This window comes from Schistocerca piceifrons, chromosome 3, assembly GCF_021461385.2.
Source record: "Schistocerca piceifrons isolate TAMUIC-IGC-003096 chromosome 3, iqSchPice1.1, whole genome shotgun sequence".
Lineage (NCBI taxonomy): Eukaryota > Metazoa > Arthropoda > Insecta > Orthoptera > Acrididae > Schistocerca > Schistocerca piceifrons.
The window spans coordinates 882,677,832-882,704,091 of NC_060140.1; the positions used below are offsets into that span (position 1 = coordinate 882,677,832).

A 26,260-nucleotide genomic window follows, 5' to 3' on the forward strand; every position below is an offset into this window, starting at 1 on the left:
TTAACTGTCCTCCATGAAAGTCTCCGTGTTAGTCTATTTTTTACCTCCATTTTCTCTCATTATTCTGTTTTCAGTTCTCCTTTCTCGCCTAATGTATGTAACATTTTATTCTTATTTTAAGTTGTTATGTCACTCGGCTGAAGAGCGGCGGATTGTACCACTGACAGCCCGCCCCTGCCCATATGGGACAGGGGAATGAAATCACAATAAAGAAAAAAAACCTAGTCCAGCCAGTCTGGTACTCACTCTGGATTGAGATTCTATCTCGGCGGTACTGCGTTCTTGTCGTTGCTCGTTGTTGACTTTTGCCTGGCTCTGGTTCCGAGTGGATTTACTGTATGTATTTGGTGTTGTGGTTTCTACAAACCTCCGTTGTTTATCTCTTCCTTGTTGTGTCGGTCATAGTCGGTCGTGGTCGGTTGTCATTGGTTGTCGTTGGTCTGTTGTCCGACTCGTCCTGTGTTTACCCGGTGGTGCATGCTCCACCGCCGGCGGCTTCCCTGCCTGGCGGCTCCGATCCGCAGCCCAAGGCGTTCCCGCAGTTGGTTGTGGTTACTACAATAAGCTTGACCATTTATCTCATGGAAGAACTGATGTGGGTAATAACAAGGCCCATTGAACGGTTGTTAATCTCTCCAATCAAGAACCAGAGGACGGCTCTGTGACAGCGCTGAGAAAAAGCCTTAATTTTTCACCAATCCCCCTATGTCTGCAAAATTTAGATATCCAGTGGAAAGAGCAGTGCATTCAGCATCTCTTGAACAATGAAGTTGATGAAGTCAGACTAACGACCAGCTTATGCTTACTGCGTGAGAACGAGGACTAGGTTGTCCTACCAGACGACAAAGCAAATGCCACTGTGGTTCTGAACACTGAAGACTACCACCTGAAGGTGTTACATTTATTGGAAGACATTGTGTACCGGACGGTTAGCCACGATCCAACACAGGCTATCGTCAGGAAGACAGGGAAGCTATTAAAGGACTCTGAATTACCAGACAAAGCGGTGAAGAAATTAATGCCTCATGCCAGCAAACATGCCAGGCTTTATGGATTGCTGAAGGATACATAAGAAAAATATCCCTCTTAGGTCCAATTTGTGGCCGAGCGGTTCTAGGCGCTTCAGTCTGGAACCACGCGACCGCTACGGTCGAAGGTTCGAATCCTGCCTCGGGCATGGATGTGTGTGATGTCCTTAGGTTAGGTTAGGTTTAAGTAGTTTTAAGTTCTAGGGGACTGATGACCTCAGATGCTAAGTCCCATAGTGCTCAGAGCCATTTGAACAATTTTTTGGTCCATTGTGAGTGCAATCATCTCGCCCACCTACAGACTGGCAAAACACCTCGCTGGACTGTTAACATCAAAACTGGTACATTGTGAACACCCTGTTGTAAACTCGCAGACATTCGTTGAAAATTGAAGAAAATGAAAACAGGTTGAAACCGCGCAAAGGTTAGTCTCCACATTGTGTCACTTCTTTCAAGGGTGCCAATGGAAGACACGGTGGATATTTTGTCCCAACAATTTCCACCTGAAATCGTCAAATTGTTTTGCATTGTGCTAATGACAATATACCTATTGTAGCGGGATGAATATTATGAAATAATGGATGGCACAGCGATGGGCTCACCACTGTCTCCGGCAGTCGAGAATTTATTCATGGAGGACTTTGACGACCAGGCTCTGAACTTGGCAGCATTACTTCCATTTGCTTCCTAATGTTAGTTGATGACACCTTCCTGATATGGGCTCTCAGTGAAAACACTCTGCCGGCCGGAGTGGCCGAGCGGTTAAAGGCGCTACAGTCTGGAACCGCACGACCGCTACGGTCGCAGGTTCGAATCCTGCCTCGGGCATGGATGTGTGTGATGTCCTTAGGTTAGTTAGGTTTAACTAGTTCTAAGTTCTAGGGGACTTATGACCACAGTAGTTGAGTCCCATAGTGCTCAGAGCCATTTGGATCATTTGAACCATTTGAAAACACTCTACAGCAACTCGTCGATCACATGAACGGTGTCAATTCCAACATTAAATTTACCATCGAGATGGAAAAGGACGGCAATCTACCATTCTTGGATGTTTTTGTTTGGCGGAAGGCAGGAGGCCGACTTGATCATTGTTTTCACCACCCTGTACACAAGAAGAGGTCCTGAACGCGTTAACATACAAAGCAAATGTTATTTCTGATGACGACCATCTACATTCTGAACTGCAGCACTTGAGACACGTTTTCAGAGGGAATGGTTATAGCAAGCGAGGCATTACGACGCTTTCAGGTGCCAAGGACGTCCTGTGAATCAGTTGTACAGGCCAAACTGGCTGCTTTGGGGCAACGAGCAGCAAGTTAGGACGTGCGCTACAGAGACATGGACTGAACGATGTTTGGCCCGCCTCCAAGATACATGTTGCGCCCAATTACAAAAGACTTAGTTTTTCGAGTGCCCGGTTTGTGTCGTGTACCTTGCGAATGCAGCAGCATCTATAAGTGTCAGACAATTTGCGCAGTTGCAGAGCATTGTACCGAACACAGATGGCTCATTAAACAAAGGGAACTTGACCATACGGCCTTGAAAATACGAGAGTCTTGGCTCATGCGTCAACATACTGGGATTCCGTTCTAAAAGAGTGCCTGAGATCACAATGAACAGCAACAATTTTAACAGAGACCAGGGGTGCACACACAGTAGGGTGTGCGGGCGGGCTTTCGATGTCTAAAGGAAGCAATGACGAATGATTGACGCTGGTAGGAAAATGGGATTGGCAGTTAACAAAGGTGGCGCCAAATGAAGGCACTCGGTCCTGCGACAGACGAGAGCTGCTATGAGCTGCGCAACCTCATTCCGCGCACACGTCGTTTCGGCCCTCTCTGATTAATGCCAGAGGCCGAATCGTGGCTAATAAGTAGCAAGTCAGTGATTTTACTCTTGACGACGATGGCGCAAATGGCCATCGAAACCCCCAGAAATTTATTCGAGTTGACGTGGCTTCAAAACCGAGAATATTTTATTCACGAATATATATAATTAGTCTTTTATATTAGAGAGCATTCCTCCTGGTTATTTTGTAACATCCAGAATCCTAAAACACCAATGAATTCTTCGCACCCAAAACCTTAAGCTGCCATGCCATACCTGGTAAGAGAACCTCCTCCTAACGCCACGTAGTAGAGTAGTAGAGATCCCTATACCATTTTGCCGCGTCTCTCGTCTCATATACTGAAAACACATACCGTCTTCGTGGTGACATCGAACATACGGTAGTGATCTCTAGAAATTATTTTGTGAAATCATATAAGATGAAAATTACCAAACAGGTCGGCTCACGTTGGGCGCCAGAATAGAAGCCAACTAAAAATTCTCTGCTATAGGACACGAAATGATGAGCAGATGACTAGTGAGATTGCGCAATGTTAAGAGAAAACAATTTATGGATATCAATAATTAAATGAAATCAAACACAAAGGCTACAAAATTAATGGATTCGTGTATGAATGCAAAAGACTTCTTATATGATCAAACCATGAAAGAAATGTATTTATATTTGTGCTGTTTACACAAACCAAAACAAAATTACAAATCACAGGACTGATTTGACTGGGCGTGGACACTACTCAGTTATTAAGTGGAGGAGGGGGGATGAATCGTCTCACCATTATTCGTTATCATTCGTGGTGTATTGCTGTCGGCGGCAGGCGCTGCGTCGGTACGGCGCTTCGCCTCGGAGCTATGCCGAGCGAGTCGTTTGCCCTCATGAGCAATTGCGGCTTTGCGCCGGGGCCCAGGTACGATCTCCGCCTTGCTTGCCCGTTGCCGGTTACGTGATCGAAGCTGTGATATCGTAGTGTCGGAAGGAGGATGTCAGCAGTGGACGTACGAGGTGCATTCAAGTTCTAAGGCCTCCGATTTTTTTTCTCCGGACTGGAAAGAGATAGAAACATGCGCATTGTTTTAAAATGAGGCCGCGTTCATTATCAATACGTCCCAGAGATGGCAGCACCGTACGGCAGATGGAATTTTACCGCCAGCAGCGAGAATGACAACTGTTTTAAATACTTAAAATGGCGACGTTTTCCTTACTTGAATAGCGTGCAATCATTCGTTTTCTGAATTTGCGTGGTGTGAAACCAATTGAAATTCATCGACAGTTGAAGGAGACATGTGGTGATGGAGTTATGGGTGTGTCGAAAGTGCGTTCGTGGGTGCGACAGTTTAATGAAGGCAGAACATCGTGTGACAACAAACCGAAACAACCTCGGGCTCGCACAAGCCGGTCTGACGACATGATCGAGAAAGTGGAGAGGATTGTTTTGTGGGATCGCCGAATGAGTGTTGAACAGATCGCCCCCAAAGTTGGCATTTCTGTGGGTTCTGTGCACACAATCCTGCATGACGACCTGAAAATGCGAAAAGTCTCATCCAGGTGGGTGCCGCGAATGCTGACGGACGACCACACGGCTGCCCGTGTGGCACGTTGCCAAGCAATGTTGACGCACAACGACAGCACGAATGGGACCTTCTTTTCGCCGGTTGTGACAATGGATGAGACGTGGATGCCATTTTTCAATCCAGAAACAAAGCGCCAGTCAGCTCAATGGAAGCACACAGATTCACCGCCACCAAGAAAATTTCGGGTAACCGCCAGTGCTGAAAAAATGATGGTGTCCATGTTCTGGGACAGCGAGGGCGTAATCCTTACCCATTGCGTTCCAAAGGGCACTACGGTAACAGGTGCATCGTACGAAAATGTTTTGAAGAACAAATTCCTTCCTGCACTGCAACAAAAACGTCCGGGAAGGGCTGCGCGTGTGCTGTTTCACCAAGACTACGCACCCACACATCGAGCTAACGTTATGCAACAGTTTCTTCGTGATAACAACTTTGAAGTGATTCCTCATGCTCCCTACTCACCTGACCTGGCTCCTAGTGACTTTTGGCTTTTTCCAACAATGAAAGACACCCGCCCTGGCAGCACATTCACCAGCCGTGCTGCTACTGCCTCAGCGATTTTCCAGTGGTCAAAACAGACTCCTAAAGAAGCCTTCGCCGCTGCCATGGAATCATGGCGTCAGCGTTGTCAAAAATGTGTGCGTCTGCAGGGCGATTACGTCGAGAAGTAACGCCAGTTTCATCGATTTCGGGTGAGTAGTTAATCAGAAAAAAAAAATCGGAGGCCTGAGAACTTGAATGCACCTCGTAAGAGACCTCATGTCCTCTCGCTCCATCGCCGTCTCCACGACTCGCCGTTATCTCTTCTCATCCATCTTTCACACGCCGTGAAAGAAGTTCGCGCTTTTAATAAGATGTTTTTCTCGACATTACTCGTAAATCAAGGACGCCGGCATACTCTGAGACCAAGCCCAAACACGAGTCTGTCCAGATCTCACGCAGAGAGAGAGAGCTGTTACAAAGAAGCGTTGTGTAGGTGTTCTCACAACAGCCTCGGAATGTAGGAAAACAGCGTAAGAATGTGAAATCGTGAGGAAGGTGCCGATTCACGAGGCACATGCCAGTCCGCGCCAAATAGGAAAATTGCACCCTGCTTGGAGAGGCGTGGCTGTCATTGGGCTGCACTGAAAATTTTGCCCGTCAGTGACAACGCCAAAAGGAAGAAAATTTCGAAGAGGAGTTGAGCTGGGAGACGGATGAGAAGAGATAATGGGGATTCGTGGAGACGGCGCCAGAGCGAGAGGACATGAGGTCTCTTACATCCACTGCTGACATCCTCCTTCCGACACTACGATATCACAGCTTCGGTGCCGTAACCGACAACGAGCAAGCAAGGCGGAGATGGTACCTGGGCCCCGCCGCAAAGCCCCGATTGCACATGAGGGTAAACGACTCGCGCCGCACAGCTCCGAGGCGACGCGCCGTACCGACGCGGCGCCTGCCGCCGACAGCAGTACACGACGAACGATAACGAAAAATGGCGAGACGATTCTTCCCCCACTCGTTACCCTCAATAACTGAGTCGTGTCCACGCCCAGTCAAATTGGCTCTGAGATTCGTATTTTTTTTGTTTTGTTTCTGTAAACAGCACGAATATAAATACATTTCTTGCATAGTTGGATCATATAAGCAATCTTTTGCATTCGTACACGAATCCCTTAATTCTGTAGTCTTTGTGTTTGATTTCATTTAATTATTCCTGTCAGTTAATTGTTGGCTCCTAACATGAGGCAATCTCATTAGTCATCTGCTTGTCATTTTATGTCCGATAGCAGAGAAGAATTCTCAGTTCACTACATTTCTCACACCTAAAGTGGGGCGACCTGATTGGTAATTTTCATGTTATGTGATGTCACAAAACAATTTCTCCAGATCACTACAATATTTTTCCCCAAAATGTCGCTTATGCGCCACGCAATCTACTCACGTGACGGGAAAAAAAACACTATCATTTTTAAGTTCCAGAACGAGCTATAATTCAAATGATGCCTACTTTATAATTAGAGGCTCTGAAGTATGAAATAACGCGTGACTTGTGGTAATACATTTTTTAAATACACAATTGTGACTATAACAAAACAGTCATGACTCCATAAGAATAGATACACTCCATTTCTGTTAGTTTTATGAGCAAAATCCGTATAGTTTGAGACCATTTCTCGTGTTGAAATTGTAATGCACGACGCATTACATTCATTTCAGATGTATGAGATAGCGGTACTGATCAGCATCTGTACTGTCATTTATTACGTTCGGGAGCAATCGTCTTCGTTGTTTTTTTAACATTCAGAGCAGGTATACGAACTACGAACTACCTGCATCCAAACTTTAACCTGCCAAATCACTCCTTCTAATGGAGCCTCCTAACGTCACCCTTTCAAATTCTAAAGGTGGCAAGGGTAAAATACAGGGAGCGAAAGGCTATTTACAATTTGTACAGAAACCAGATGGCACTTATAAGAGTCGAGGGACATGAAAGGGAAGCAGTGGTTGGGAAGGGAGTAAGACAGGGTTGTAGCCTCTCCCCGATGTTATTCAATCTGTATATTGAGCAAGCAGTAAAGGAAACAAAAGAAAAATTCGGAGTAGGTATTAAAATCCATGGAGAAGAAATAAAAACTTTGAGGTTCGCCGATGACGTTGTAATTCTGCCAGAGACAGCAAAGGACTTGGAAGAGCAGTTGAACGGAATGGATGGTGTCTTGAAGGGAGGATATAAGATGAACATCAACAAAAGCAAAAAGAGGATAATGGAATGTAGTCGAATTAATTCGGGTGATGCTGAGGGAATTAGATTAGGAAATGAGACGCTTGAAGTAGTAAAGGAGTTTTGCTATTTGGGGAGCAAAATAACTGATGATGGTCGAAGTAGAGAGGATATAAAACGTAGACTGGCAATGGCAAGGAAAGCGTTTCTGAAGAAGAGAAATTTGTTAACATCGAGTATAGATTTAAGTGTCGGGAAGTCATTTCTGAAAGTATTTGTATGGAGTGTAGCCATGTATGGAAGTGAAACATGGACGGTAAATAGTTTAGACAAGAAGAGAATAGAAGCTTTCGAAATGTGGTGCTACAGAAGAATGCTGAAGATTAGATGGGTAGATCACATAACTAATGAGGAAGTATTGAATAGGATGGGGAGAAGAGAAGTTTGTGGCATAACTTGACCAGAAGAAGGGATCGGTTGATAGGACATGTTCTGAGGCATCAAGGGATCACCAATTTAGTATTGGAGGGCAGCGTGGAGGGTAAAAATCGTAGGGGGAGACCAAGAGATGAATACACTAAGCACATTCAGAAGGATGTAGGTTGCAGTAGGTACTGGGAGATGAAGCTTGCACTGGATAGAGTAGCATGGAGAGCTGCATCAAACCAGTGTCAGGACTGAAGACCACAACAACAAAACGTCACCCTGTAACATTTTACCATGTCTCTTCAGATATATCGGAAAATAAATACCGTAGCGTGCTGAAATCAACCATATTTGCTCCATAACTTCCTTTCGCAGACTTACGTGCGTGTAAAGTTTTGTCACCAGCGCAGGAAAGAAGGTCCTATCAAACGACAGGTAATATACATTCCAGAGTTCCGTCTCGAAGAGCACTGAGTTCTCATATTATAGACATGTAGATGACATTACTCTGGTGTTGACCGTCCCTGTAAGGTGCTGCCCATAACACATGCAGAGCAGTAGGAATAAAAAGGTGACAGATATCACAGAATATGGAAACAGGACGAGTTTGCAGCATTGAATAACATCTCCAAACAGCTGTCTAAAGGTAACAACCTCTACATTTAGTCCCATGTTCCTGAGTGACAGGTAGCAGATATCCAGTGTCCCATTTCAAAGATATCAGGAGCATTTATTCCTCAAATTGCCGTCATGTTCATCATAACTAATTCAGTGTTAGTCGTCCTCAGACGGTGTTGCTCCCACGAAGAGTCTCTCCATCTCAAACAAGTGGTGTCAGTCAGTCATTATGTGGTAATCAACAGCATACCAGTGGATGAATGGGATGGAAAAGGCTTCGTCGACATGGGACAATGTACTGTAATAAGCACCGCAGTTAATAGCACGGTAAGTTTTAGAAATTCTACAAGTTTTTCCATAATTTCATCGTGAGCCAATGACACAGCAGCATGCTTCCTCGTTTCCTCCTCACTTCAACGACACCAAATGCGCTTTCTGTGATGGCAGCTCTGCGGTGCAGCCTCTGATGTGCTTACATGGAGTGGAATCCACTTGTATTATGACCAGGATATCGATAACGCTGGATCCACAGTGCACTACGTCCAGGAATATTATTAGATATGTGTCTAGCATGCGTCACTACAGGGGCGGATCCACCCGCACAGAGACATGTTTAGCGGTGTGATGGATCCATCGATCTAATAATTCCTGGATAATGTTCAGAATAGATCCAGCCTAAGTGCGATCCTACGCAGTGTCCGAAAGGTGGATCTGTCTGCAATAACTCTGAGAATACCGTTCAGGATGGATCCAGCATGTTGTACTTCCGGGAAATGTTCACGCTGGATCGAACACCAGGTAATATTTTTCGCAACGGATCCAGTAAAACCAAGTTTGGGGTATGGGTTGGGGTGGATCCATCTGCATAACGATTCCTGAATAAGGTTTAGTATGAATCTGCCCCACTGCTAACCTGTAAGTTAGATTCTCCTATGTTAGGTTCGGCTGTCCCACGACAGGCAGCGCATTCGGAGTCTATGGAGTGAGGGGAGGGGGGGGGGGGGGGGGGGAAGACGTAGAGTTCCAGCATGAGAATCCTGCACATGAAGTAGCCTAATTGTGTTGTGTGTTTCCAACAGAAAAATGTCGGCCGTTTAACCCCAAACATCGACACCCGCACATGTTTTTTATCTACGGATTGTCCAAACCTCAGTTTGGTTATGGGACATGTATGAGTGTTGGATGGAATAAAGAGAAGTAGCGGACCACACATGGTAGGTAGCAGGAGCGTATACCAATTGAAAATCGAGGCAGCAGCAGCAGAAATCAGTTTTGTGCCCAGTTCATCTCCCTGTTGCAACTACCTAAAAGTGGGAGTCGGAATCAAGTCAACATGCAAAACTGTTTCCAGACTCTGAGTTTCCATCAACTGCATCACTACACGAGTCTTCACAAACGTTCTCTCATGCACCGGTGTGAACACTGAATTGTTTCCAGACTTAGAATTCCCACTATATAATATGCATGCTGCACTTGTAGAGTCTCAAATAGCTACGAAACGATGATCATTATACTTTTCAACCATCTAGCTGGATTACTTTCCTGCTCATCCCATCTGAAATTCGTTGATGGATGTTACACGTATAAAATCAAACAACGTCTGGAGCTGCTGTATGGCTTTTATAACAGCATTCTGCAGTCTGTCTACTGAGGTGGTAGGAGTAGCTAGAAGTTGACTGCTGTTTGGATGATTTCCTAGGAAGTTGCTTCATCGGTTCACGGGCGTCGCCTCGGATAATGTGGAAGCTGCACAATATTTCGACGAGACAGCTACTCGTCATCTCCATGTGCGTACTGAGGCGTTGCTGCAATGACTTGCTAGAAAAGCGCAGGCGCCAGTGTTTGAGGCTATAACATCATCGTAAATGAATCAAAGAGCACGGTGACATCCAGTGCCCCCTGCCGGACAAACGGGCTAAGGGCTTCTCGTTCCAGAGGCGGGGAAAGCACGGCCGAAAATAGCGACACGGCTCGTATGCGGGCGGATTGTTGGCGCTCGGTTTAAATGTGTTGACTCGGATTCGTTTGTCTGCGGCCGACAATGCTTTAGTACCGCCATTGCTGATTCCCATGCCTTGCTGAATTCAAATTCCATGCCTCTATTGATCAGATCGTTACTCATACGTATTTTGATTGCTCCCTTAATGATGAAATCCCAATACGTGGAAGTCTGGTGTGACGTCTATTGTGCAGGTACATGGTGAAACACCCCCCCCCCCCCCCCCCGATATGGTAAAATGAAAATATATTAGAAAATGAAACAGTGATGATGACAGAATCAAAGACCGACCATAAGCTTTGGCAAAGACATTAATTATGAATGCGCAGTAGGGCACAGACAAATGAGCAAAACAGATTATTCACTTTTTTCTACATGATTTTGTTTCATTCTCTCGTGTGTAGAAGGATGGTTAAGATGTATTGGTCGGAGTATGACGTGCTGCGAGTGTTTTATGTTATATGTCATTCTGAATAAGAGAAGACTTAAAAACAGTATTAAGTATTTTTATTGAAGTGAAGTGGAGCGAAGCTGTGAGGAATTTCCTTCATGTTTTATATCATCTTGAGAGGGACTGGCGTCCATGGAGTCGGCTGCCTGCATCTACAAATGAAATGTACGAGAGGAAGTCCAGGGTCATATTTTAGCAAGATTAACAAAAAAGAGAAGCTTTCAGAAGACGACAAATTTAATTAAAATATACATAGTGTTGGACACACAAAGAAAAAAAGAAGCGACGCAAAGTAAAGTGAATGAAGAATAATAATGCAATTGTACTATCGCTTAATTTATCCATTTTAATTATATCTATAACCACCCACTTTTTCATTTTTATAAAACAACTGGCGACCCAAGTGCCACGACTTCAGGACACCGGTTATAAGTAGGGTTTGTTAACTATTGTTATAGCAAGAAATTTCTGGGACATTGTTATTAGTCATAAAAACTAATTGTCTGTATTTTCTGTTTGCATGAATCACAACGGGGAGCAGGTAAAGCAAATAGGCAAAAATTGAGGAGAAATTTTTGGAAAGAAATAGGAGTTGGTCCCAAGTCACGTAAAAATTTCCAAAGTAAACTGTTTTGTTCGGCACAGCAAAGGTAGGGTAGCTACGAAAGTTGCTTGCATGGTTACGTTTGTAGCGCCTTTTTTATGTAGATAGAAACCTTTTCCTTCCTTGAATTTTATTGTAGAAAATTTACAGCAATTTTTCAGTCTGATATGCGTTATCAGTAAAACATAAAGAACTGCAACACAGTAGTTTCCGTGTCATAGTAGACGTAAAACAGGCTTTGGCATCGCGTAAATTATAATTATCAAGTGTAATAAATAACATACGAAATTTTTCCATTTTTGTGAAATTTTTATTTTAACGTATTCATACAACGTGGCAGAAAAATATATCTCCGTTGTTGATAACAATAGCGGAAACTTAATCAGACAAAGTGGCATAGAACTGTGCGATCGAACAACTGAAGTTCAGGTGCCATTTATGCCTACAGCAGAAAGTTTAAGTAGGTCAGAGATGAGTGTCACAGGTGTGACAAATGATAGCCACGCTCCACAGCAGATAACTTTGACAACAGAATGTTTACAATTGATGAGACAATGTCACTCATCTCCCAGACCGATATACCGCTCATGAGTGAAACATTGGACAGCGATAGAAATTTGAACCTTGACAACACGTTACAAACACCACTTGTTCACTAAACAAACATTAAGTTGGAAAGTACAGCTGACAGCAGCCACAGTAGTACAACTGATGCACGCTATGGCAGTTATTATCTCTCATAAACACGAAATTATAGATAACATGAATACTAATTTCAGTGATAAGAAACAAGATATGAATACCAAAACATAATTTGACACAGAATCTGAACACCGTCACACAAGATATGAACACAGTAAAACAGCAACAAAACACTATTACACAAGATCTAAATACAATGAAACAAGAACAAAAACAAGTATTCAAGGATTTGCAAGACATGGTCTCACAGAAGTTCAATGACTTAGCCAAAGATTTTTGGTACTGTAATCGACGACAAATTGAATGATACGAAAAAAAGTAAAGCATGAAGTACTTTCTGAAGTTAACGATAACATTACGGAGTTAAAGCAGAAGGTAGATTCTTTTAACGACCTCATCATCTAGTAGAGCAACAGATAAAGAAAATCAATGACGCGAACACAGACATTGAAGCCATGCAGAACCAATTGTGTTGGACAGTAAAGAAGATAACCACTGTCGTTAACAAACTAAACAAAGACTTCGAAGGAGTACCTCTAGCTGTAGAAGAGCTTACTTTAAGGATAGCAACGTTAGAAGTTGACTCTGCATCTACTAAGAAGGAGAGAGAGAAGATCAATGAAAACCCAAGTGAGATCATTAGTCAAGCTGAAGCAGGTGAGGCGTGGCGCCTTGATATCGCTCCAGTCAGGAGAATGACTCATGCGTTCACAGTGACAGAGGGTCTGAAACAGGTTCAGTCGAGTACGTAGTTCTAATTTTCACCCATCAGGGTCCAGTAGAGGACAGAAACATTCAAGAAACAGGTCAAAAGAATGTTTTTGTGAATTGTTCTGTTCGTCATATCAGAACGTTAATTATTTATTTCGGGAAAAAGTACAATTCGAAAGTATTTTACTATTGGCCTTAAAGAAAACTTATCAATCCGAACGGAGTATTCTTCGCGCGTCTTTTCTCTTGGAGACGGGGACTGACGACCTCAGAAGTTAAGTCCCATAGTGCTCAGAGCCTTTTGAACCATTTTAATTTGAACTAAAGTCTATGGTCCCCTGATGTAAACATTTTAAGCTTTTACTTCAATTCAGACGGAAGATTCAGCCATTTATATCTTTTATTTTGAACTTGTAGACCCACTCATAAGAACCTATGGTGAAGTTCACATTGAAGCAAGGTATCACAGTAAAAGTAAAGGACAAAATCCTAAAATAGTTTCTGCTCATAACTTTCGACTCGTTCGTTTCCGGAAAAAAACCATTAGCTCATGTTGATATATTTATCCTTTTCCTTCATCCTCGAAAGTTGGTAACATCATTACGGAATCATCTTGCATTTACATACGAGGGTTGGCACTTTAATAGCAGCAACTATTTATTTACAGCTCGTACAAAATAGATAGAATAAGAAAAAGATTGAATAATCAACGAAAGGATAACGTTCTACGAGTCGGGGCGTGGAATGTCAGAATCTTGAACGTGGTAGGGAAACTAGAAAATCTGAAAAGGGAAATGCAAAGGCTCAATCTAGATATAGTAGGGGTCAGTGAAGTGAAGTGGAAGGAAGACAAGGATTTCTGGTCAGATGAGTATCGGGTAATATCAACAGCAGCAGAAAATGGTATAACAGGTGTAGGATTCGTTATGAATAGGAAGGTTGAGCAGTGGATGTGTTACTGTGAACAGTTCAGTGACCGGGTTGTTCTAATCAGAATTGATAGCAGACCAACACCGACAACGATAGTTCAGGTATACATGCCGACGTCGCAAGCTGAAGATGAACAGATAGAGAAAGTGTATGAGGATATTGAAAGGGTAATGCAGTATGTAAAGGGGGACGAAAATCTAGTAGTCATGGGCGACTGGAATGCAGTTGTAGGGGAAGGAATAGAAGAAAAGGTTACAGGAGAATATGGGCTTGGGAGAAGGAATGAAAGAGGAGAAAGACTAATTGAGTTCTGTAACAAGTTTCAGCTAGTAATAGCGAATACCCTGTTCAAGAATCACAAGAGGAGGAGATATACTTGGAAAAGGCCGGGAGATATGGGAAGATTTCAATTAGATTACATCATGGTCAGACAGAGATTTCGAAATCAGATACTGGATTGTAAGGCGTACCCAGGAGCAGATATAGACTCAGATCACAATATAGTAGTGATGAAGAGTAGGCTGAAGTTCAAGACATTAGTCAGGAAGAATCAATACGCAAAGAAGTGGGATACGGAAGTACTAATGAATGACGAGATACGTTTGAAGTTCTCTAACGCTATAGATACAGCAATAAGGAATAGCGCAGTAAGCAGTACAGTTGAAGAGGAATGGACATCTCTAAAAAGGGCCATCACAGAAGTTGGGAAGGAAAACATAGGTACAAAGAAGGTGGCTGCGAAGAAACCATGGGTAACAAGAAATACTTCAGTTGATTGATGAAAGGAGGAAGTACAAACACGTTCCGGGAAAATCAGGAATACAGAAATACAAGTCGCTGAGGAATGAAATAAATAGGAAGTGCAGGGAAGCTAAGACGAAATGGCTGCAGGAAAAATGTGAAGACATCGAAAAAGATATGATTGTCGGAAGGACAGACTCAGCATACAGGAAAGTCAGAACAACCTTTGGTGACATTAAAAGCAACGGTGGTAACATTAAGAGTGCAACGGGAATTCCACTGTTAAATGCAGAGGAGAGAGCAGATAGGTGGAAAGAATACATTGAAAGCCTCTATGAGGGTGAAGATTTGTCTGATGTGATAGAAGAAGAAACAGAAGTCGATTTAGAAGAGATAGGGGATCCAGTATTAGAATCGGAACTTAAAAGAGCTTTGGAGGACTTACGGTCAAATAAGGCAGAAAGGATGGATAACATTCCATCAGAATTTCTAAAATCATTGGGGGAAGTGGCAGCAAAACGACTGTTCACGTTGGTGTGTAGAATATATGAGTCTGGCGATATACCATCTGACTTTCGGAAAAGCATCATCCACACAATTCCGAAGACGGCAAGAACTGACAAGTGCGAGAATTATCGGACAATCAGCTTAACATCTCATGCATCGAAGCTGCTTACAAGAATAATATACAGAAGAATGGAAAAGAAAATTGAGAATGCGCTAGGTGACGATCAGTTTGGCTTTAGGAAAAGTAAAGGGACGAGAGAGGCAATTCTGACGTTACGGCTAATAATGGAAGCAAGGCTAAAGAAAAATCAAGACACTTTCATAGGATTTGTCGACCTGGAAAAAGCGTTCGACAATATAAAATGGTGCAAGCTGTTCGAGATTCTGAAAAAAATGGGGTAAGCTATAGGGAGAGACGGCTCATATACAATATGTACAACAACCAAGAGGGAATAATAAGAGTGGACGATCAAGAACGAAGTGCTCCTATTAAGAAGGGTGTAAGACAAGGCTGTAGCCTTTCGCCCCTACTCTTCAATCTGTACATCGAGGAAGCAATGATGGAAATAAAAGAAAGGTTCAGGAGTGGAATTAAAATACAAGGTGAAAAGATATCAATGATACGATTCGCTGATGACATTGCTATCCTGAGTGAAAGTGAAGAAGATTTAAATGATCTGCTGAACGGAGTGAACAGTCTAATGAGTACAGAGTATGGTTTGAGAGTAAATCGGAGAAAGACGAAGGTAATGAGAAGTAGTAGAAATGAGAACAGCGAGAAACTTAACATCAGGATTGATGGTCACGAAGTCAATGAAGGAATTCTGCTACGTAGGCAGTAAAATAACCAATGACGGACGGAGCAAGGAGGACATCAAAAGCAGACTCGCTATGGCAAAAAAGGCATTTCTGGCCAAGAGAAGTCTACTAATATCAAATACCGGCCTTAATTTGAGGAAGAAATTTCTGAGGATGTACGTCTGGAGTACAGCATTGTATGGTAGTGAAACATGGACTGTGAGAAAACCGGAACAGAAGAGAATCGAAGCATTTGAGATGTGGTGCTATAGACGAATGTTGAAAATTAGGTGGACTGATAAGGTAAGGAATGAGGAGGTTCTATGCAGAACCGGAGAGAAAAGGAATATGTGGAAAACACTGATAAGGAGAAGGGACAGGATGATAGGACATCTGCTAAGACATGAGGGAATGACTTCCATGGTACTAGAGGGAGCTGTAGAGGGCAAAAACTGTAGAGGAAGACAGAGATTGGAATACGTTAAGCAAATAATTGAGGACGTAGGTTGCAAGTGCTACTCTGAGATGAAGAGGTTAGTACAGGAAAGGAATTCGTGGTGGGCCGCATCAAACCAGTCAGTAGACTGGCGACAAAAAAAAAAAAAAATAATAATAATAATAATAAAAATAGATACGTGTTTCAAAGTTTTACTGACCTTCAAAGTAGTCACCAACATTGTGTACAACCCGTTACCAGCGATGTGGAAGCCGGAGGATACTCTTAGCAGTGCGAGTTGTGTTGACAGTTCGATCGGCGCGGTCTATTGCCCGACGATTTTGTAGCAGTTCTGAACCGAATGCCGTGGAGTGTTTCCTTCAGTTTAGAAATCGAGTTGAACTCACGAGGGCTTAAGTAAGGTGAGTGCATTAGGTGGTAAAGCACTTAGCAGCTCCATCAGTCAAAAAAATCAATAACAGCTTTCACTGTACGTGCTTGAGCATTGTCCTGTAGAAATTGTCATCACTTCTATCTCTAAGCCGGTCGTAGGTTGTGTTCCAAAAATGAACAGCATAGAGACAGAAGTGATGACACTTACTGCAGGACCTGACCATCATTTTGCATTACAGTGCTCAAGTACGTACAGTGCAAGGTGTTACTGATTTGTTTGACTGATGGGGCTGCTAAGTGCTATGCCACCTACTGCACTCCCCTGATTTAGACCCTCGTGAGTTCAACTCGATTTCTAAACTGAAAGAAACACTTCACGGTATTGGCTTCAGAACTGCTACAAATTCGTAGGGCAATAGACCGCACGATCGAACTTCCACATCGCTGGCAACGGGTTACACACAATGCTGGTGGCTACTTTGAAGGTCAATATAACTTCGAAACACGTATCTGTTTTGTAAGAGCTGTAAATAAATAGTTGCCACTCTTAAAGTTCCAACCCTTGTACAATTATAGGCGCCAGTGCTTGTAACTTTGACGCTCTGTAGCGTCGTTGGAGGACGTTTCCAGACATGCGTTCCAATATAAAACTTGGTATGCTGTGACCACTAGAAGTGTGTCACATGAATTGTGAAACGCCCTGAATATGATTACGTTTGCACAGAATCCTCGTTACGCGAGTTCTACTTGCATTTAGCCAGTTTTAATTTATTTAGATATCTTTCCGTGTAAGAAATTATTATGGACCAACATAAGTTACCAACTAATCGCCAGAAAAGAAAGAGGAGTTTATAAGCGAAAATTCTTTCCATTTTCTGATCACGCCAATTCAGTCAACCACAAATTCTACGGTAAAATTTTATACCGCAGTATAAGGTTTTTCTTCTAAATTTGCCCTAAAATGCTATTTTTTCCTCGTTAGTTATCAGAAAATTTTCCACGACTCCACTGCTGGGTTTTTAGTTCCTTAACCCTTTATAGGTTCGTAGTCGATCTCTGTAATATGATGTCTGTAAACGACTTTATTGCATGCAGATACTGAATGGGAAAAATCTGTTCTCAACGAAACAACCACAATGAACTTACACCGTTTCGTCAACAGATGGTATCACTCGTTGTACTTTGTGATCGATAAACTAACGACAAAGCAGTTTCAGTTTTCAAAGCGCGAACTGCGTCGTACTTTTGCTGGTTTACGTTTACAGAATTAAGTCGATTTATTATGATTTTATAGTGTAATATACATATGATGACAGTAATATATCTCCAGTATCAATGTATTTATTGCATATCGCTGTGAAATGAATGTTTTTTTTTCTTGTCTCGTGTGTGTAAGAAGATGTACATAATCTCAGTTTTCGTCGAGTTCACATTATATTTCAGTTTTCAGTTGTGCACCCAAACAAATATTGCTCTAGAAGCTATGTTACTATGGTGCCTCAGTATTTACTTGACACTTTTATCACACAGTTTCTAAAAGATAAAAGTGTGCTCAATTGTTACAGGCAGTCTTCATAGATGCTGACTTCCACGTCAGTACAAAAGGGTCAACTTTTTGCGAACAGTGAACAGCATAGAGCTTGGGAAGTCGAGGAAGAAGTTTAGAGTGCACAGATTAATAGAATTTTGCTGTTTAAGTTTGTACTTTCACAGAATTAAATCGATTTATTATACAACTATAGCGCAATATAGATATATTAACAATAATCTGACTCTCTTTTCACTGTGTGTAGTGCAAATCAGGCTTGAACCAATCTGAAACAGAACAGCTGCTCATGGGAGATACGTTTGATGACATCGGCACCAATTCTGAGTATGTAGGAGACACAGATGTAGAGCATATTCTAGTAGGAAGTTCCAGAGGCAATAGTGACCACCAGACAGAACTGGGATTTTACAAAGTTCACTTAAATAGTGAAGAAATATTAGAGTATATTTCTAGTTCACAATCAGATCCTGAAATTTCTAATATGCCTGTCGTTACTCCACATCAGCTAAGTTTCCTGAACAGGGAGTGGATCCATGTCAACATAACACTAAAACATTTTACTACTATTTGATCCAAGAGTTCCTGTGAATTTTCACTCCCCTCTAGGCGTGTATGAAAATTTTTTATTAGTTCACTGATGCAGCAACGTAAAATTCCTGTATACTTTATAAGGAGACTAGCTTTCCCGCCAGTTACACTAAACCTCTGTCACATCTAAAATTTAGAAATATTTTGGCCAATGAGCAAATTAAAAATTTCTCCTCAAAACTGAAAATGGAACCAACACCCAGCCCAGCAGATCAAATTTTCAAAAATGCCCTACAGGATTCCAAGGGATGGAATGGACTGAGCGTATGGCTACAGCAGGTACAGCAAGAAGGTGCACATTTTGCAGCTAATGAAAGAAACCTTAACGTAGAAAGTTAGAATGCAATGCTTGCAACGTAGCTTTGTACAGACAATGACTTGGACCATTCCTCCACCAGAACTAAGCAATGGAACAAAGCTGATTTACGGGTGCATATTTTATGTGTATTTTTATTCATGCAAACAAAAGAAAACGACCAGTAAAGCTTTGGTTTCTTTTCTTTACCGCTATTTTAGAAAAAGACCCCATTTTCAGAATGTGGTTCAAGTATTGACTATGTTGTGACTTGGCAAGACAGCCAAGCCACTAGGAGGTGAAGCCGAAAGGCACGCGTTTAAGCTCACGCAGGCTGGCGTGAGGTCTGGAATAGTTAAAGGATTTGAGTCTAGCAAATAAAGTACGTAGCTGTTGGAATACTTAACTTTGATCCATAATTGGTGAACATCGGTCTGACGGTACATGCATCACAAGATAAATAGCAATTGATAATGGCGCCTTGCTAGGTCGTAGCAAATGACGTAGCTGAAGGCTATGCTAAGTATCGTCTCGGCAAATGAGAGCGTAATTTGTCAGTGAACCATCGCTAGCAAAGTCGGCTGTACAACTGGGGCCAGTGCTAGGACGTCTCTCTAGACCTGCCGTGTGGCGGCGCTCGGTCTGCAATCACTGATAGAGGGCCGGCCGAAGTGGCCGTGCGGTTAAAGGCGCTGCAGTCTGGAACCGCGCGACCGCTACGGTCGCAGGTTCGAATCCTGCCTCGGGCATGGATGTTTGTGATGTCCTTAGGTTGGTTAGGTTTAACTAGTTCTAAGTTCTAGGGGACTAATGACCTCAGCAGTTGAGTCCCATAGTGCTCAGAGCCATTTGAACCATTTGAACCACTGATAGTGGCGACACGCGGGTCCGACGTATACTACCGGACCGCGGCCGATTTAAAAGCTACCACCTAGCAAGTGTGGTGTCTTGCGGTGACACCACAGACTACGAAAATAGGTGTTCCGAAAAATGGATTGTGGTGGATATTTAATAATTGTTGCCACAAGATTTTTCACTTATAAATATTTTTTATCTATCTAGGTGTGAGAAGTACTGTAACAAATTACATTTCAACGCCCTCATTTAAAAAGAAAGTTTTGCCCTATAAATTTTCAACAAGTGAGTAGATGTACACTCACCTGAAGATGTCTCCGTAGCGCTGGTGAATGTCTCTGAGGCTGTGCACGAGTGCGGGGAGCCTGAAGGGGAGCCTCGTGTTGCCCAGCAGTGGCACGGTCGGGGGACCAGGGGCCGAGGTGCGCAGCCGGCTGACCCACAGCCACGCGAGAACTGACGCCAGCGCCGCGGCCAGCGATGTGGCCACGGCGCAAACGACGGTGCAGAGAAACGCAGCCATACTGCGGAACTAGTTGCCTAGCGCGCCTTTATTAACGCCGCACTTTGTGGGATATTCTGACCTTACCACCGACACGGGATCTTCCCAGCACACTTGTACGTGCATCCTTAATCTAGATCTACATCTACATCTGTGTGAGTGCTCTGCAAATTCCCAGTAAAGTGCCTGGCAGAGATTTCGTAGGACGACCTTCCAATCTCGGACAGCACGCGGGAAAGAGGGACAGTTAAACCTTTCCGGGCGAGCTTTGATTCCTCTCTTTTTTTATTATGATGATAATTTCTGCTCTCTCACTATGATTTTTTTTTAAGAGTTGGAGCCCCTCGACGCCCACACCGGCGTGATGGCTAACTCAGAAGGTCTATTGCCATCTCTGCCTAAGGGTTAGTTTTCACTAAAGTGAGGTCTCGCAGGATGTGGGTACTGCGATGTTAGCGTACGTCTGGTTGAGGTTAACCATTAACACGCGATCATCTGGGGATAGATTTGGCCGAGAGTTCAACGAAGGGTAGCGATTTTAAGGGCGGAGGGAAAAAATGCCAAGGCAAAAGACAAGGGAAAAAAAACACCCCTGCGGTAGTTGGGTCGGGTTGTAAGAGCAGCAGCGGTTTTCTTGCGCCTGCGACAGGTCATGCAAGGGTAGGCTTCGTCAGTAGTGAGTATCCTTTGACGTTGAGCGGTGCTGTTAGTCGGCGGCTGCTGCTGGGTGCCGACGTTGGTTCCTCGGTCAGCGTCAGCATACCTGTAACAGGTTCATCATCGTTTTGTGTCCGATAGGTCACATATCGGATTCACAATGTAGAGTAGTGTTGGCGGTTTGTTTGTCAGTTAGTGTGCGAGCTCGTCGTTTTCCCTGTTGTAGCCCGTTGGTCGGCTTTAATAGCATCTGGTACATCCAGTCAATGTTGCTGGTATGCAGGGGGTTGCCGATGTTGTCGCTTGTGGGTGTATGTTACCTTGCCATAGGTGTTTATGAGGCCGAAATGCACGCGTTTTAGCTCACACAGGCTGGCGTGAAGAGGGAAGAACTATACTGACGTGAAGTCTGGAACATGACAAGGAATGAGAATTCAGAAATCGGACGTAATTAGTTTCATACTTAACTTTAATCCATTAATGGCGAACGTCGCTCTTGACGGTACATGATTCACAATATTATCTGTTCAGAATACATTCTTGAAGTAATTATAGTAACTGAATATGGCGCCTTGCTAGGTCGTAGCAAATGACGTAGCTGAAGGCTATGCTAAACTGTCGTCTCTGCAAATAAGAGCGTATGTAGACAGTGAACCATCGCTAGCAAAGTCGGCTGTACAACTGGGGCGAGTGCTAGGGAGTCTCTCTAGACTAGACCTGCCGTGTGGCGGCGCTCGGTCTGCAATCACTGATAGTGGCGACACGCGGATCCGAAGTATACTAACAGACCGCGGCCGATTTAAAGGCTACCACCTAGCAAGTGTGGTGTCTGGCGGTGACACCACAGTTGTGATCATAGTTCTCCAGAGAAGGGATGAAAGGATTGTTCGAGTGTCTCGAGTTCCTATATAGTCGTGCGGCGTGTTTAATAAATACTTACTTGAGGGTTTCAAGGCGGTGTTCATTGTGAAGATCCATGGTGCGTGTGTAGCGTGGACCGTTGCTAATGATGCGTAGTTCTGTATGATACGCAGGTGTGTAGGAGCTACGTGTCCCCAGACGGAAGCCGCGTATGTCTTCAGATATATGCATATTCTCACTATGGCGAGAAAGTTGTAAATTGAAATTTTATGCAGAGATCCTGAGGCAATGAAAAATGCCATTGTTTTGAGGACCGCCACCACAATTCGCGTATCATATCCGGGGCACTCTCTCCCCTATCTCGAGATAGTACTAAACGAGCTGCACGTCTTCCAACTTTTACGATGTCCTACGTCAATCGTGTCTGATGCGAATCCTACGCCGGACAGCAATACTCCAGAAGAGGGTGGAGAAAAGTAGTGTAAGCAGTCTCTTTAGTACACCTTACATTTTCTAAGTGTTCTGCTCGTAAATTGCAGTCTTTTGTTTGCTTTGCCCCCAACATTATCTGAGGATGTTTCACAATTCGTGTTACATACTTCTAGAGGTTGTAGGGGACGCTTAGTAGATCAAATTTTACACAGGAATCCATGCTGGAAACGTCATCCAAAGACGCTACAGAGCGTAGAAGTTATAGGCGCCGGCGCCTGTAAATATATGTATATACAGGGTGATGCCGTGATGATGTTACAAGCTTTCAAGGAATTTGAAGTAACGGTCCCTGTACCGGAAACGAACGAGTCAAAAGTTATAAGCAAAAACCGTTCTGATACCTCTGACAGCGGAATACGTGTATCGGTACTGTTGTTGCTAAGATTGTAGTGCAGGCAACTTTCAGAAGTGGTAGTATGGACGAAGACAAGAAAAAATGTGCAATAAATATGAGTTCTAAAACTCTTACCATAAGAGCTATGAGCACTGGTGTTTTACACTAGCGAATATCAACCAGTGCTCATTGCACTTCAGGTGTTCATTTGGAGCCCATATGTACTTGTCTTGATCCACACTACCACCCCTGAAAGTAGCATGCCCTATATTCTTAGCAACGACAGTACTGGTACATGTATTCGATATCACAGGTTTTTTCTTTTTCTTTTGTTTTCCATCAGTCTTCTGACTGGTTTGATGCGGCCCGCCACGAATTCCTCTCCTGTGCCAACCTCTTCATCTCAGAGTGCCACTTGCAACCTAAGTCCTCAATTATTTGCTGGACGCATTCCAATATCTGTCTTCCTCTACAGCTTTTTCCCTCTATAGCTTCCTCTAGTACCATTGAAGTCATTCACTCATCTCTAAACTGATATCCTATCATCCTGTCCCTTCTCCTTGTCAGTGTTTTCCACATATTCCTTTCCTCTCCGATTCTGCGCAGAACCTCCTCATTCCTTACCTTATCAGTCCACCTAATTGTCAATATTCGTCTGTAGCAACACATCTCAAATGCTTCGATTCTCTTCTCTTCCGGTTTTCACACAGTCCATGTTTCGCTACCAACCAATGCTGTGCTCCAGACGTTCATTCTCAGAAATTTCTTCTTCAAATTAGGACCGATATTTGATATTAGTAGATTCCTCTTGGTCAGGAATGCCCTTTTTGCATTTGCTAGTCTGCTTTTGATGTCCTCCTTGCTCCGTCCGTCATTGGTTATTTTACTGCCTAGGTAGCAGAATTCCTTAGCTTCATCTAGTCCGTGACTGATGTTAAGCTTCTCGCTGTTCTCATTTCTGCTATTTCTCATTACCTTTGTCTTTCTTCGATTTACTCTCAATCCATACTATGTACCCATTAGACTGTTCATTCCGTTCAGCAGATCATGTACCTTAATCTACTTTTCTACATAATTTCCGTCAATATTGAGGCACTTTCATAATGTTGTACCAGTTTCTGAATACCCTCCTCATAGAAGTCTGCCGACAGACTTGTTAACCACTGCATCACCAATGTTTTCACTTCGTCATCGTCTTGAAGACGCTGACTGTCCAGGTGTTTCTTCAAGTGTAGGAACAGATGGTAGTCACTGGGCGCAAGATCGGGGCTGTACGAGGGTGATCTAGAGTCTCCCACCGAAAAATGTGATGAGTTCTTTGGCCACATGCGGACAGGCATTGTCTTGCAGCAAAACGATGCCCTTGCTCAACTTCCATGGACTGTTGCTTTCATTCTGGTGTGACGTAGACCACCCATGTTTCATCCCCCGTAACAATTTGACTTAAGTAATCATCACCGTCGTTGTGGTACCGCTCAAGGAAAGTCAATGCACTGTCTAAACGTTTGGTTTTGAGCACATCCGTCAACATTTTCGGTACCCAACGTGCACAAAATTTTCGGTAATTCAAGTGCTCGGTCACAATGCCATACAAAACACTACGAGAAACATTAGGAAAGTCATCCCGCAAGGAGGAAATCGTAAAGCGTTTGTTTTCTCTCACCTTATTGTCCACTTCCTGCACCAAACTTTCATTAACGACCGAAGTACGCCCACTCCGTTGTTCATCATGCACATTTGTGCGGCCGTCTTTAAATGCTCTCACCCACTTTATTACTATACCATCACTCATAATGTTTTCTCCGTAAACTGCACAGATCTCAAGATGAATATCGATCGCTTTTAGGCTTTTAGCACTAACAAATCTTATAACAGCCCGTACTTCACCGTCGGCGGGACTCACGATTATCGGAGGCATCTTAAACACTCAGTAGACAAGGTAAACAATGAAGAATCAGATTGCAATGGCGTCAGTGCGTTGATTAAGGCACAGGATTTCATGTACAAATAAAGTTATTGAGGTATCTTAGTATGTCTTTTTTTAAATTTCAAAACGATACTTACTTAAAAAACACGCCTCATAATTCTTCTTCACTTTGGCTCAAGATAGCAATGTCATCAGCGAATCGTATCACTGATACCGTTTCATCTTGAATTTTAATCCCACTCGTGAACCTTTCTTTTATTTCCATCATTGCTTCCTCGATGTGCCGATTGAACAGTAGCGGCGAAATGCTACATCCTTGTCTTTTAATACGAATACTTCGTTCTTGGTCGTCCACTCTTATTATTATATCTTGGCTGTTGCACATATTGTATATGAGCCGTCTCTCCCTATAGCTTAACCCTACTTTCTTAAGAATTTCGAACATTTTGCACCATTTGTCGAACGCTTTTTCCAGATCGACAAATCCTATGAAAGTCTCTCGATTTTTCTTTAGTCTTGCTTCCATTATTAACCGCAACGTCAGAATTGCCCCTCTCCTGCCTTTACTTTTCCTAAAGCCAAACTGGTCGTCATCTAGCGTATCTTCAATTTTCTTTTCCATTCTTCTGTATAGTGTTTTTATAATCAGCTTGGATCCATGAGCTGTAGAGCTGATTGTGCGATGATTCTCGCACTTGTCAGCTCTTGCAGTCTTCGGAATTGTATGGATGATGCTTTTCCGAAAGTCAGATGGTATGTTCCCAGACTCATACATTGTACACATCAACATGAATAGTCGTTTTGTTGCCACTTCCCCCAATGAATTTCTGGTGGAATGTTATCTATCCCTGCCTTATTCGATCTTAACTTCTCCAAAGCTCTTTTAAATTCTGATTCTAATACTGGATCCCCTATCTCTTCTAAATCGAATCCTGTTTCTTCTTCTATCACATCACATAAATCTTCCCCCTCATAGAGGTTTTCAATGTATTCTTACCACCTATGCCGGCCGGAGTGGCCGAGCAGTTCTAGGCGCTACGGTCTGGAACCGCGCGACCGCTACGGTCGCAGGTTCGAATCCTGCCTCGGGCATGGATGTGTGTGATGTCCTTAGGTTAGTTAGGTTTAAGTAGTTCTAAGTTCTAGGGGACTGATGACCACAGCAGTTAAGTCCCATAGTGCTCAGAGCCATTTGAACCATTTTACCAACTATACGCTCTCTCCTCTGCATTTGACAGTGGAATTCCCGTTGCATTCTTAATGTTATCACCCCTGCGTTTAATGTCACCGAAGGTTGTTTTGACTTTCTTGTACGCTGAGTCTGTCCTTCCGCAATCATTTCTTTTCCGATGTCTTCACATTTTTTCTGCAGCCATTTCGTCTTAGGTGCCCTGCACTGCCTTATTATTTCATTCCAGCGACCTGTATTTCTGTATTCCTGAGCTTCCCGGAACATTATTGTACTTCCTCCTTTCATCGATCAATTGAAGGAATCAGGATGGCCTCGCTGAGTGGTTGCGCGGTTTGAGGCGTCATAACACGGTCTGCGCGGCCCCTCCTGTCTGAGGTTCGAGTCCTGCCTCGGGCATGGTTGTGTGTGTTGTTGTTAGCATAAGTTAGATTAATTAGTGTGTAAGTCTAGGGACCGATGACCTTAGCAGTTTTGCCCCTTAGGAGTTCACACGCACTTGAACATTTTAATCAGGATGATTTTCACTTGTAACTTTCGACT

At 43.3% G+C, this 26,260-nt stretch overlaps 1 protein-coding gene across 1 annotated transcript in view; it reads right to left on the minus strand.

Moving 5' to 3' along the window:
• The window catches only part of LOC124789150 (cytochrome P450 4C1-like), a 112,379-nt gene extending 92,101 nt beyond the window's left edge, over positions 1-20,278 (minus strand). The window contains exon 1 of the mRNA XM_047256444.1: positions 20,061-20,278. Coding sequence (XP_047112400.1) covers positions 20,061-20,278 — 218 coding nt within the window. The remainder of the gene's footprint in view (positions 1-20,060) is intronic.
• Between the last annotated feature and the right edge of the window lie 5,982 nt (positions 20,279-26,260).